At 31.7% G+C, this 12,444-nt stretch overlaps 1 protein-coding gene across 1 annotated transcript; it reads left to right on the top strand.

Moving 5' to 3' along the window:
- The first annotated feature begins 360 nt into the window (after positions 1–360).
- Positions 361–1,542, top strand: LOC149209358 (fatty acyl-CoA reductase 3-like). Its single transcript, XM_089398595.1, has 5 exons — positions 361–446; positions 582–663; positions 793–1,009; positions 1,127–1,262; positions 1,395–1,542. Exons 1-5 carry the CDS (start codon positions 361–363, stop codon positions 1,540–1,542), a joined length of 669 nt encoding a protein of 222 aa, XP_089254721.1.
- Positions 1,543–12,444: the final 10,902 nt, after the last annotated feature.

Genomic DNA, 12,444 nt, shown 5'->3' on the forward strand with positions numbered 1-12,444 from the left:
GTTGCTTGTTCAACAAGAGATGGGCGAAAGACATGCGAACTGGATGATAGGACTATAAGAGTATGATCTTGATATCAAGCCAGTTCACACCATCAAGGGTCATAGACTCTGCAGACTGGCAGTGGAAGCATTGCACGCACAAGAGGAAGAAGAAGATCTCGACGCTTGGGAGCAAGAAATCGACATGTACAATGTAAAGCGAGAAACCCTCACTTCGCACTATAACTCTTTGTACAAATAAGTGCACCAGTACATTGAGGACGAAACCATGCCCTCTCACTTCTCTATACAGTAGAAGAGGGCACTCTGAAAGCCCCATCTTGCCAATTGGTGCACGGAGTGCTTTAAGAAAGCACCATAATGGCATTTTTCTCAAGTGCCTGGAAGCACAGGATTCAGAGAGAGTATTATGTGATCTGCATGACGGACCAATCGGAAGGCACCAAGTGCCCATAAATATCCATCCTTTATTGCAAGAATCTGGATAGCACACATAAATATTTCAAGATAATGTTATTAATATCAATATCATATCATTATTCACATTGATCCTGTGTTTTTGTTACCGGAATATCACGCAGAACTATGGACACCGTTATAATAGGGTACGGAAAAGGACAAATTTCATACTTCTTAGCTGACCCAGAACTCATTTTAGACGTGGTTAGTCACTTCAATTCCCCTATGGTTGTTCCTAAATATATAGATTGCTTAGTATTTACTTTTGATTCTTCATAAATACATAGATTGCTTAGTATTTAGATTTGATATTTTTCGTTTGATGATTAACAGATTCCCGCATATATGGTTGTAAACGCAATGATCGTAGCTATGGCCGCACAGATTCCCGCATATATGGTTGTAAACGCAATGATCGTAGCTATGGCCGCACATGCATCCGAGAACGGTCTCTTTGTTTATCACGTCGCATCATCTGTTGCGAATCCATTGTGTAACTCTGTTGCAGCAGACGAGGCATATAAGTATTTTTCGAAGCACCCTTGTGTTTGTAAAACAGCTCCGTTTTCTAAAGAGCATGACCAGCTTTCGCCAATAGATGCATCGACGTTACAAAGCACCCCTAGAGGTAGTTAATCTTTAATATATTCCTGACTTTCTTTTATAGGTCCTCTGAACTTCAATACGTACGTGACAGCTAGTGGTGGTGTTGAAAAACAGGTATTCAATGTAGTGAACAAGGTCTTGTGTTGCAACTTCACTGAACGTTACAAACAAATGCTTCGAAGATACAACAAAGTCATGTGCTGAGCAGAGTTGTACGAGCCATACGTCTTCTTTAGCGGAAAGTTGTGTCGCGCCGCTTAAATATATTTTCTAATACATAATTATTAAGTTATCATTTTTACCATAGCTGACCATCTTACGACTCACAGGTTTAACATCACAAACACTGAAGGACTCTGGAAAAGGATGTCAGAGAAAGACAAGAAAGCGTTTAACTTCGACGCCAATTGTATTGATTGGGTTCCTTACTTTTCAGATGTTCATATCCCTGGACTAGTTAAATATGTGCTGAAGTAAGAAAGGATGGAGCTGCCAGCCTCCAAATCTAGAAAACGTCTTCTATTTTATGCTATGGCTATGAAGGGGTACGGAGGAGTTTGCTTAAGGAGATCAGAGGAATTTGCTGCTGTACTTAAAATTAACTCAGTGTGCTACCTTGTTGGATATTTCCTAGTGATGCAGCGTTAGAAGTTCCATATAACTTATTCAATGAGCAGCTCTGTCAAAAGTTTTGTTTGTGATGTACGAATCAAAATTCCACTGAAATATGGGAGTGTAATGTTTCTTCCATTATTTATTTTGATTAGACAATCATTATTAATATATTATATGTGCAGTATGATTTATTCATTCATTCATAAAAAAAAATTATGGGATTTTTATGCAATATCAAATATTTTTATTAATATATTATATGTGCAGTATGATTTTTCATTCATTTAAAAAAAAAATTATGGGTTTTTTTTAATGCAATATCAAATATTTTTATTCCATCCTATAATTATTTAATTGTTAGTACATTTATTTTACAAAAGAGGAGAATAAATGTTAAATTATTTTTGATAAAATTATTATTATATGAGTTTATTAATGTCATATGATTGTTTATATTGGTTTTTATTGATTTTGAACATTAAAAATATAAATGATATTAAAAGTTTTATTATGGAAGAGATAGTTTTATGTGGATGTTTATGGTAATGAGTTAATTATTATTATTAACTAATGTTATTAAAAATAAAGTAGTTATGACATTTCAAAATTATAACATTTTTAGACGTATTATTGAAGTTATCATAGTTTAAGTTTTAATTGAAATTGTAATAGATGATAATTGGAAAAATTTCATAATAGTAGTTTAGAGTTATGGAAGAGATTACTATCAATATTAAGAAAACAGTGATCATTTTAAAGTGGAAGCCTCAAAACTCTAATCACATAAGAATGCTCCAATGAATGGAAGCTTATATTTTGCTATTATAAAATGATATCTTTTATAATTATAATGGAATAATGCAATTAAGATGAATATCCTAATTCCCTTTATTAAATCATACCCAAGATTATTAAAGCGTATATGCAAATTATTTCTTTCAAAAAGCTCTTCATATATGTTTTCTTGATTTTTCCATAGATTACTGAGAACATAATAAGAACCGGTTGATTAAAGTTAAAGAAATTTATAACCATGACCAATTTTATCCATGTCTTGAAGTATTTCATACATTTCATTGGATTATATAGAATTAAGTGAAGAAAACACATATATTGAAAAGGAGAAAAAAAGAGGATATCTACTTGGTGCTACTTAGAGGACGATTCTAAGGATTTCTCTATAAAAAATTATTATTTATAAGAACACAACTATTTTCAACTCTAATAGTATTGTGGCTTCTTCATCTACAACAAAATTTTTCATATATTTTATGAATCCACGTGATTCTTACTTATGAGCACACCTCTCAAACTACTTCACTCCTAGAATTGACACCAACACAAATATTTAGAAGTTCTATCTTATGTATGTACATCATAGGTGCAAGCATTTAAAAGAACACATCTCAAAGGGCGATGGAGCGGCACCATACACCCCATTGTTGTAATAAAGGGAAAAGAAACTATTAAAATTAACAATACAAGTGTGGGTACAACAACCTATGTATATATCTTTCATTTTCTCTTACACAAATTGTCATTTAAAGCCTTTGGTGCTCCATATATAGATGCATTTCTTAGCAAAATTCTAGTTAGCCATTACCAAAAATTTGAGGGATGATTTTAAGGCAACTAGGTTCCCAAGAATATGTTAATGCAACTACATGTATGCATTCTTAAAAACACATAAGCTTTCTTGATCCTATAGCCATAATGCTTCTTATATTGCCATGTAGTATGCCACAAAGTTTACCAAGTAAATTTTTTCAAGACCATAGGTGTTAAAAGCACATGCTTATTCCTATGTTTATTAGTAAAAGGGAATAGTGCAAACAATTTTTACATTGTTATGAAAATGCTCAATGCACCTAATGGAATCATTAATAAGCAGTTGTGAAGGACTAATTTTAATAGGCGATGAAGGAGATTTTGGCTTTTTCATTGTTTGTTTCAAATAAGTTTACTATTTAAACAAAATTATTTTTATATTTCATACACTTTTTTAAAATTAAACAAAATAAAAATATATTGTTTCTCTTTAATTGTAGTACATTAATCAAATTGAGAACACATTCTTTTCAAAAGAAATTATTTAGCTAAATTTAATCAAATTGAGAGCACCCATGTTCTTTTTAAGAGAAATTATTTGGTTAAATTTCAAAAGTTAAAAAAAGGCTATTTTTTTCCATATCGACATTAAAAATAAAAAATTTCCAACTTAATTTATCAAAATAATTTTCAACCTATGTATACTTTTCTCCTAAAAGTAAAATATTTTTAGAAATATATGATTCAATTCTTAACATTTACACCGAATCCATGATTATTTATCTCAAACTGTATGAAATATTCATTACAAAGTAAGATTTATGTAACTAATGGAACTCCAGGGAATACCATAAAATTATATTTGAAATCAAGCTACGTATTTACATCAAAGAAGGGTTTTTGTTCATGTATTTGAATACATGTAGATAGTAGACCATATTGTATTGTAATGGACTATTCTTTTTCCATCACATTTTTGTATGTTCGATCTCCTTCAGAGTCTTATGAATGGAAAAAATTACCTTTATCAGTGTTTTTTCATTCAATTTTAAAGATCACAAAAAAGATTTAAAAGTGAAATAAAATGTGTCTTATTTATGAGGTTTTCAATGCCTTTGAAAGGGGTTAAAAGTATGCTTGATATCTTTTTCATAATTTAAAGAGCATGAGAAAAGAAGAAGATGTTAACTTCCATATTTCATCATTGGATGAAGAGGAGAATTTGGAAATAAACTTGACATTTTCATTAGTTTAATGGGAATGAAAATATTAGCAAAAGAAAGTTTCAGATTTTCACTTTTAACAAACATGAAAAGATTACCAAAAGAAGGCTCTTTCTTGAGAGACAAGTCACGAGAGAAAATTAAAATAAAAAGTAAAATGGTATATGAAAGTAAGGCCACTCATCGCAATGGCCTCTCCCAAAGGTAATGTTTTGTTGTAATATGGAACCATAACTGATGCAAATTCAAGAGGTCAAGTGTGACTACAATGGTGATAATTCAGGTTAAAGAAAATAGCAATGAAATAGTATGCAACTAGGTGTTGATAAAAATGATCTATAAGCAACCATCATGAACCATAAAAGCTAATGGGAACAACACTTTTGTAGGGTATGACTAGAAATAAGATGAAGAGAGGAATTCCTATCAACATGATGAAATCATGAGCTCTAAAGAGGGTTCTTAAGACTAAAAGGTAATGCATCATGACCAACAAAATGGAAATCAAGTGCTACTCTAAAATATATGTGAACGATGGACACTATCATGTAAGTTATGATATTGAAAGCCTTCAAATCATAGAATGAAATATACCTAAGTAAGATATTGTATTCCATTTCGACATTAACAAATTCACACGAAGGCGTCATTGAGGGAGTATTACCATACCATGTGCATTCATATTGGGGGATGTATATTGAGCATATAATAGGGGGTAGAGGGTTTTTATATTGGCACATATAAAAATTGGAACTCAAAGTTAATGAAAAAATACAAAGGGGTATAGAAAATGTTAATGAAAAAAATGGGTACCTACAATATCTTTGGAAAGTAGGGGTTTTTTTAATTGGGAATTTGTATTGAGTTTGTATTGGTAAGGGGTTAAATAATTTGATTTTTAGAGGTATTTTCCATTATGTAGTCAAATTAAGGGAAATTTTTAGTATGCCACAAACACACAAGATATATCACGGATTCATTGAGTGAAGCCCCCATGCAAATTTGACCTTAATTGAAACTTCTTTACCTAATAACTCAGTATGAAAAACATGAAATATTCCTTGGGGTTGCAAGATATGTCTATCAAAGGTTCTAAATGTAGTTTTAGAATAAGGCAACAAAGTTGTACTGGATTTTAAAAACAATCATAGGATCTATGTTTGAAAAAAAAAATTATTATACTAGATACTTGTAAAACAAGAAAGACGAGAGAATAAAACTATTAAGAAATTCACTAATGAACCAAGGACTGATCCAGGTGGATCCCTAATCGCCCAAAAATATAATTCCTCGGATCGCAGTAAAACTAGGATCAGATTGAAGATCTCACCACAAGCTTTCTAATGGAACAAATGATGCCTCAATCCGAGTTCGTGTGTGGAACTTACACCCAGTTAAGTTTTCTAGTCAAATTGGGAAAAAATGGTAGATTTATCAGAGCGCTAGACAAATTTGGAGCATCACTAACATTGGCAATTTGGCTAAACTTGGAGGCTTAGCGGCTAGATTTAGCAGATGCCAAACAAAGGCATCAGTAACACTACAGTCGTTGGAACCACCAAATATCATTGCACTCTTCCAAGTTAAGAGAAGGATTCATGGCCCAATAGCATGAGGACACGTGGCCCAATCAGATGGTCCCATGTGGCACCCAACAAATGACCCAATCAGCCACAACCAACATAGCTAGTGACTTATGGAAAAATTTCAACAGTCAAAATTTTGGCGATTCGTTTTAAACAAATTATGTTAAATATAACTGAATGGTTATCATTCCAAATGTGTCTGTGGTCGGCCAAACCAATAACTGATGATTTAAAATATGGCAAAGAAGATTGGCAGCATACCAAATTAACAAAGTTTTGTTGGTTGGTGATTTGGTAAAGGACATACCATTTTGTGGTGGTGATGTATTCAACACTGGTTTGAATATGTTTAAACAACAATGGCTACAATTTATATGGTGGTTGACATATTAAATTAAACGGACAGTTAAGAAATACGATGAGACCTAGTTCCAACGATGGAAGATTTCCCCCCCACACACACACAAATATGTATATATATATATATATATATATCATTTCCTTCCATGGAAGTGCACACTTTCTCCTTCAACTACTTGTATACTCCTCTAAAATATTTATTTCCCTTGTAGTCTTCACTCATAATATCATTAGTGAAAGGTTCAAGCTACATTATCACTCCAATTGTTGAAATCTTTCTCATTGGTGGTCAAAAAATAGTGTGTGTTGGGTTATTTGTTTCTCCTTTCTTGTACTTGATTAATAGGTGAAAACCATAGTAAGAATCCTAACAAATTATAATGTCTCACTTGCTGCATCTTCCTCTTGATTTGTAGGCACTGAAGGACTTGATGATCCATATATTCTTTTCCCAAGAGATAGTTTCTCCACTTCTTCATCACTTGTACAATTTCAAAGATCTATGTATCATATGTCAGATGGTCAAGTACTACTCTATCAAACAACTATAACTAGTAAGCCATAGGCTTTCCTCCTTGCATGAGCACCACTCCTAATGCGTACTTACTAATATATGTATCTAACTAAAAAATTAATTGAAAATTTGGCATGGCTAAGATATAATTTTTAGCAATATCCTTCCTCAAGTTCTAACGCACCCCCTGTTATCCCCAATGCTAACTAAGTGTAGAAGGAGGCAGTTGTAACAACCTCAGGTTAAATTTTCGTGTAATAAAGGATATTAAATGTAAAATAATATGATCAAGGTCATGGGACATGTATTCCAAGATGAATGTTGAGAAAGCACTATAGTAGGAATCACTTGTGGTTTATTATGGCTAAGGAAATTGACAAAGGCATTGGAAAAGACAAAGAGGCAAAATTGACATTTAATTATGAAAATAAAGGAAAATAGGAGAGAAGGGAGATGAAGAGACACAATTTTAATGAAAAGGAAAATTAGAGGAAAATGAAGAAAATAGAGGTATCAATGATAAAAAGGCTTTAGAGAAACAATTCATAGATGTTGCTACTTTAGCTTTTGTTAGTTTTGGCTTTGGATCAGTTTCAGAGAGAGAGAGAAGAGAACAAGAAAGAAAAGTAAAGCAAGGAAAGGAAGGAAAGGGAAACATCCTTCATTACAACAAAGAAAAAGAAAAAGAAATAAATCTATCGATGCATGTTGGGAAATACTCAACATGACAAGGACTTTGTGCATTGTGGAAACAAGGACTTTATGGCAGTCTCGTCTTGGTCACACATCTTTGGAATCCATAGTAGTGAGCACCAACATCACATCATTGCACAATGCCTCGAATGCATTTTTAAATGGCATATGCATGCTTATAGGAATTCACATAAGAGTTGATTCTTTTTTTAATGAAGAAAATAGAGGTATCAATGACAAAAAGGCTTCAGAGAAATAGTTCACAAATTTTGTTGGTTTAGCTTTTGTCAGTTTTGGATTTGCATCAGTTTCAGAGAGAGAGAAGAGAACAAGAAAGCAAAGGAAATAAGCAAAATGTAAGGTATTGGCTTATTGTATTATAACAAATATTATTTATATATTACAGGTCTCCATGCCAAAGTTAAGGTGAATCTCTAAGGTTATATATATATATATATATATATATATATATATATATATATATATATATATATATATATATATATATATATATGAATTCTTTTATAATTAAAAATGATGATGATGATGATAATTTAACATAAGACGATGGCCTAATTGGTGATAGTTGTTTTATGAAGTACTATGTACACTATGAGATTCAAGGTTCAAATGGGAAACCCAACAATAAATAATAATAATGATAATAATGTAAAATAAAATTATAAGTTAAATATTTTTTATGATTTTTTTAGTTTTAGTAATGTGAGATGGATGATAAGGTAAGTCTTTTGATGTTGATTTAACTTTATCTACCATTTAATTTATATATCAATATGTTGTGAAAATTTAAGTGGAAAATTGTTGCACATGTAGAAAGCCTCACTCCTTGGTGATGCCTTAAAGTATGAGAAGTAGTTGCACGATACGATCAATGAATTGGAAGAGAAAGCTTCGAAAATTATTTTATCGGTCTATATCAACCACATTAATTAATGTGTTTGTGCTAGTATTACATAGCTCCAAATTAAAATTACTTGAAAACCTTATACCATATTGAAAAATATGTTTGTCCCTCAAACATATAATAACTCAATAAAATCGCCTTATTTAACTCCATATAATTATCTTATATTCCTCCTTTCAACAACAATAGACTCGAGGCACATTTCCCTCTTAGCAGTTTATATATGGTTTTTTTAATAAATATTATTGAATTTAGTTTTGTTCTTGTAGAATGTATTTAGTGAAGTTATCTTAACTATTTTATATATATCCCTTTTTAAAGGAAATTAGTTATACAATACTTATGAGTGAGGTTATAATTTTTAGTTATTTAAAATGTATTTTTAGTTATAAAAATAAATTGAATATTTGAAAAATTGTTTTTTTTTTATAATTATAAAAATTACATTAATTGAAAACATATCTAGAAAATTTTAACAAAATTCGAAAATTAACTCCAATATATAAAATTAATTGTGTCTTATTTTCAACAAATCATTTACACACTCCCTTTATACAAATTCCACATTTCAACCCTAAACAATAAATTTTAGAAAAAAAGAAGTTAACACAAAATCTCTACCCAAAGAATTCCTTTTAGAATGCTTAGTTTCTGAACTTGAAAAGCATCAGAAGGAAAATAAAAAATAAAATATCAAAATATCAAAAATGGCAACCCCATTGATGTGCATTTGATTGACCTACTTGAAAAACGTGACAAAGCTTCAACATATACACTTGTAATGAATATTTTGAAACAAGAAATTTCACTTGAGTCCAAATGAAACATGCATGACCTTTTGATGTTGGAAAAAAAGGAAAAGCATGGTTTTAAGAGAGAAATATGCCAAGCCATCGATGTGGGTGGAAAATGATTTTTAATTGAGATGGTAAAACACAATTGTGGATATTTTATATGGAAATGATAAAGAGATTCAACCAGGTCTTTTCATTCCAAATACCTGTACCACAAACATCTTCTAATAATTTTACAGATATTTAGTTTTAGTTCACTTAGTTCTACATTTTCTATTGATATCACGAAATTCACCTTCATTGGCTCCTCTAACAAAAAGTACTAGAAAATTTTATGGACAGTTTGAAAAATTCAAAGAAGAGGAGTAACTTGCCCAAAACCTCATAGTAATGGGTATGAAAATGTGGAAGCTAATGGAATGTAGTTAATAGTATGTAATGTAGTCATTAGTCACTAGTGTCGTGTGCGAGGCTCATCGATGAAAAGAAATCGCAACCTTTGATTTCCCTATTGGATTGTGATTAACAAAAAGATTAGTCTTGGGAAAAAATGAGATTAGTATTAATGAAAGTGTAGTATAAATTGCGACATCGTTTTTCCTTTTCTCTTTAAACAAACTAGAAAGAAGCAAAGTTGCAAGCTAAGAGACAATAATTTCAATGATCTCGATATAATTCTATATAATGCAACTATCTAACCCAATCAACTAAATCAATCTACATTGAAAATGCATTTGTCAAAGTCAAAGAAAATTCGTGACAACTTCCACCAATAGTAACATTTACATAATCTTCAATTGAATAATTGAAGAAATATGCAAATTATACAACATATCATGACTCCAAATTACTACACAAATGGGAAAATAAATGTTTAAGTCAAATTTATAGGGTAAGAGCGTGAAAAAGGCCTTTAATGTAGTTGCAGTTTTACAAGATCCCAAAATTGTAAATAAGAGGCCCATAGTTGCAATGTTAGGGTACGAGACACAAACTTGCACATAGGAGGGACTATCAGTCATATGCGTACGTACTAAGAAAATATACAGTAGCAACATTAAGAATCATGCGACAAATTGTGTATCCCAAGTTCAACTGTAAGAAAATCTGATAGGAGTCGCCTCATCTTTGTCGCTTCTGCTTTACATATGGGCATGTTAGTAAATATAACTTATATATGTAGTCCTTCAAAGGTATGGTTTAATTTCCAATTTGTGTCAATGACACTATAGGAAGTGATCATTGCTCCATCACTGGTGCTGAACTGGAAGGAGAGATTCTCCCCTTTCAAATAAGATTTTCTCTACCAATTCTATCCCTAGTTACACGACATTGTTTGCCAACCATTGTTGGAAAATTTAACGGAAATAACCTCCACATCTCCTACACCTCCTAGGTTGGCAATGAGCACCAAATTAAAATAGGGGTGCCCACTCATGGGTTTAGGTAGGTTTCCAGATGCAAATGAGCGTAATATGGGTGCTGAGATGGCACGAGAGTATTAAGTTTCAAAAGGGAGTGGTCTAATTTTTTGATGCTTCACCGTTAATTTTTTGTGTCCTCTCTCACCAACTGTCATTAAATGGCTACTATGATGGGCCCACTCTTTCTTCTCCAGCAATGTTTGTCTCCTTTATTTCACCAACCTCCTCTTGGTGTCCATTTTGGTTATGTCCTAGCTATAAATGATGGTACACACCATGCATCATGCATGGCCTTGCTCTACTTCAAGTTTTCAAATTTCAAAATAAGCGCAAAGAAATTTTGAGACAAAGCAGGAAGATAGATAATCAATGCCAAATTGATCATGAAATAATATACGCTGGGCAATTTAAGGGCCATGCTTATAATTTAGACAAGTTGGAGTGGAAAAGAGTGGGTGTGGAATTGAGGGCACAACCAATTCTCTCTAAAATGCAGCGCACAACACCTAGGCGGAAAAGGGTTAATATGGTTTCCCTCAATGGCCCCTAGAGAATGAAGCTTTGGACCATCCATGAGGAGGGCTTCCATTCCCTTATTGGCATCACATAGAAGAATGAAAAATCATTTATGTCTCATTAAATTCCCTGCCCTGGATACTCTCTCAATTATTCTTTGATATCCACTAAAATTTGGAAGCGTTTCTCAATAGGATGTCATGGAATAATTTACTAGGAATAAAAGAATACAACGTTGTAGTGAAAATTCAGTGGGAATTGTATTTCACTTGGAAAAGCAAAGTGTGACCAACTAGCGTCGGTGACAAGGCTGGTGTCGAGATGGAGATCTGTGACTCCATCACTTTTTTTCTTTTATTCAAGTGTATCTTTAATCTCATCCATGAATGATCCGTCACTCTTTTTCTTTTCTTCACGAGTATCTTTAATATCATCTATAAATGACCTTCAGTGACTTGTAAGAATTTCTAATAATTTTTATTTTTTTTGCATATATATAATATAAAATTTAAACTAATATAAAACAAGCAATTTATTTATTAATGTGATGGGAATAATAGAAGTATTTCTCTTAAACATTCTACTTTTTCCTTAAACATTCTACCCTGACTTTTTAGCATTGTTATTGGCATTCATCCCATATAATTTGACTATTAATTTTATCTAAAATTTTATAAAATCATCAAACATTTAAACCATATAACTATATTTTTTATAGTTTTCTTTTTTATTTGAATAAATCGCTTTGATATGCTGAGTTGAGTTACCAAACTATGAGAAAGTGAATGTAACACCCATCCACCATCAAAATGGTAATAATAGAATTTACAAACAGTTACATTAATTTATACTATGAAAAAATAGAAGAAAACAATTATTTATTTCTTGTTAAATCTCAAGGAGACATACAAGCACATGGGATTCACAGTAGAAAAATAAAACTTGTTATTATTTAATGTACTCTCAAACATAATGAGTAAACAGATAGTTGTAAAATTGTTTTTCTAAGCACTGGTATGCAACTTTATGTATGTTCTATTTTTTAAATGTTTGTTAAGGTTTCCGTGGTTATGATATAAATTGAAAGGGTAGACCTATAACCTTGAGCTTTGGAGAACCTTCTAGAGACTGTTTTTCACATCACTTGTCTTTATGACAATCGAATGCAGTGGGATATAGTT

This window comes from Pinus tabuliformis, chromosome 1_2, assembly GCF_031772625.1.
Source record: "Pinus tabuliformis cultivar Carrire ecotype Pingquan chromosome 1_2, CPIR1, whole genome shotgun sequence".
NCBI lineage: Eukaryota > Viridiplantae > Streptophyta > Pinopsida > Pinales > Pinaceae > Pinus > Pinus tabuliformis.

What these genes read in the sequence shown, in the direction of transcription:
- LOC149209358 (XM_089398595.1), top strand. Translation starts at nt 361, where the DNA reads ATGGCATTTTTCTCAAGTGCCTGGAAGCACAGGATTCAGAGAGAGTAT. An exon ending in TTCGAAGCACCCTTGTGTTT is followed by an intron (nt 1,010 to 1,126) that starts GTAAAACAGCTC and finishes TTTCTTTTATAG; the next exon opens with GTCCTCTGAACTTCAATACG. An exon ending in CGAAGATACAACAAAGTCAT is followed by an intron (nt 1,263 to 1,394) that starts GTGCTGAGCAGA and finishes TACGACTCACAG; the next exon opens with GTTTAACATCACAAACACTG.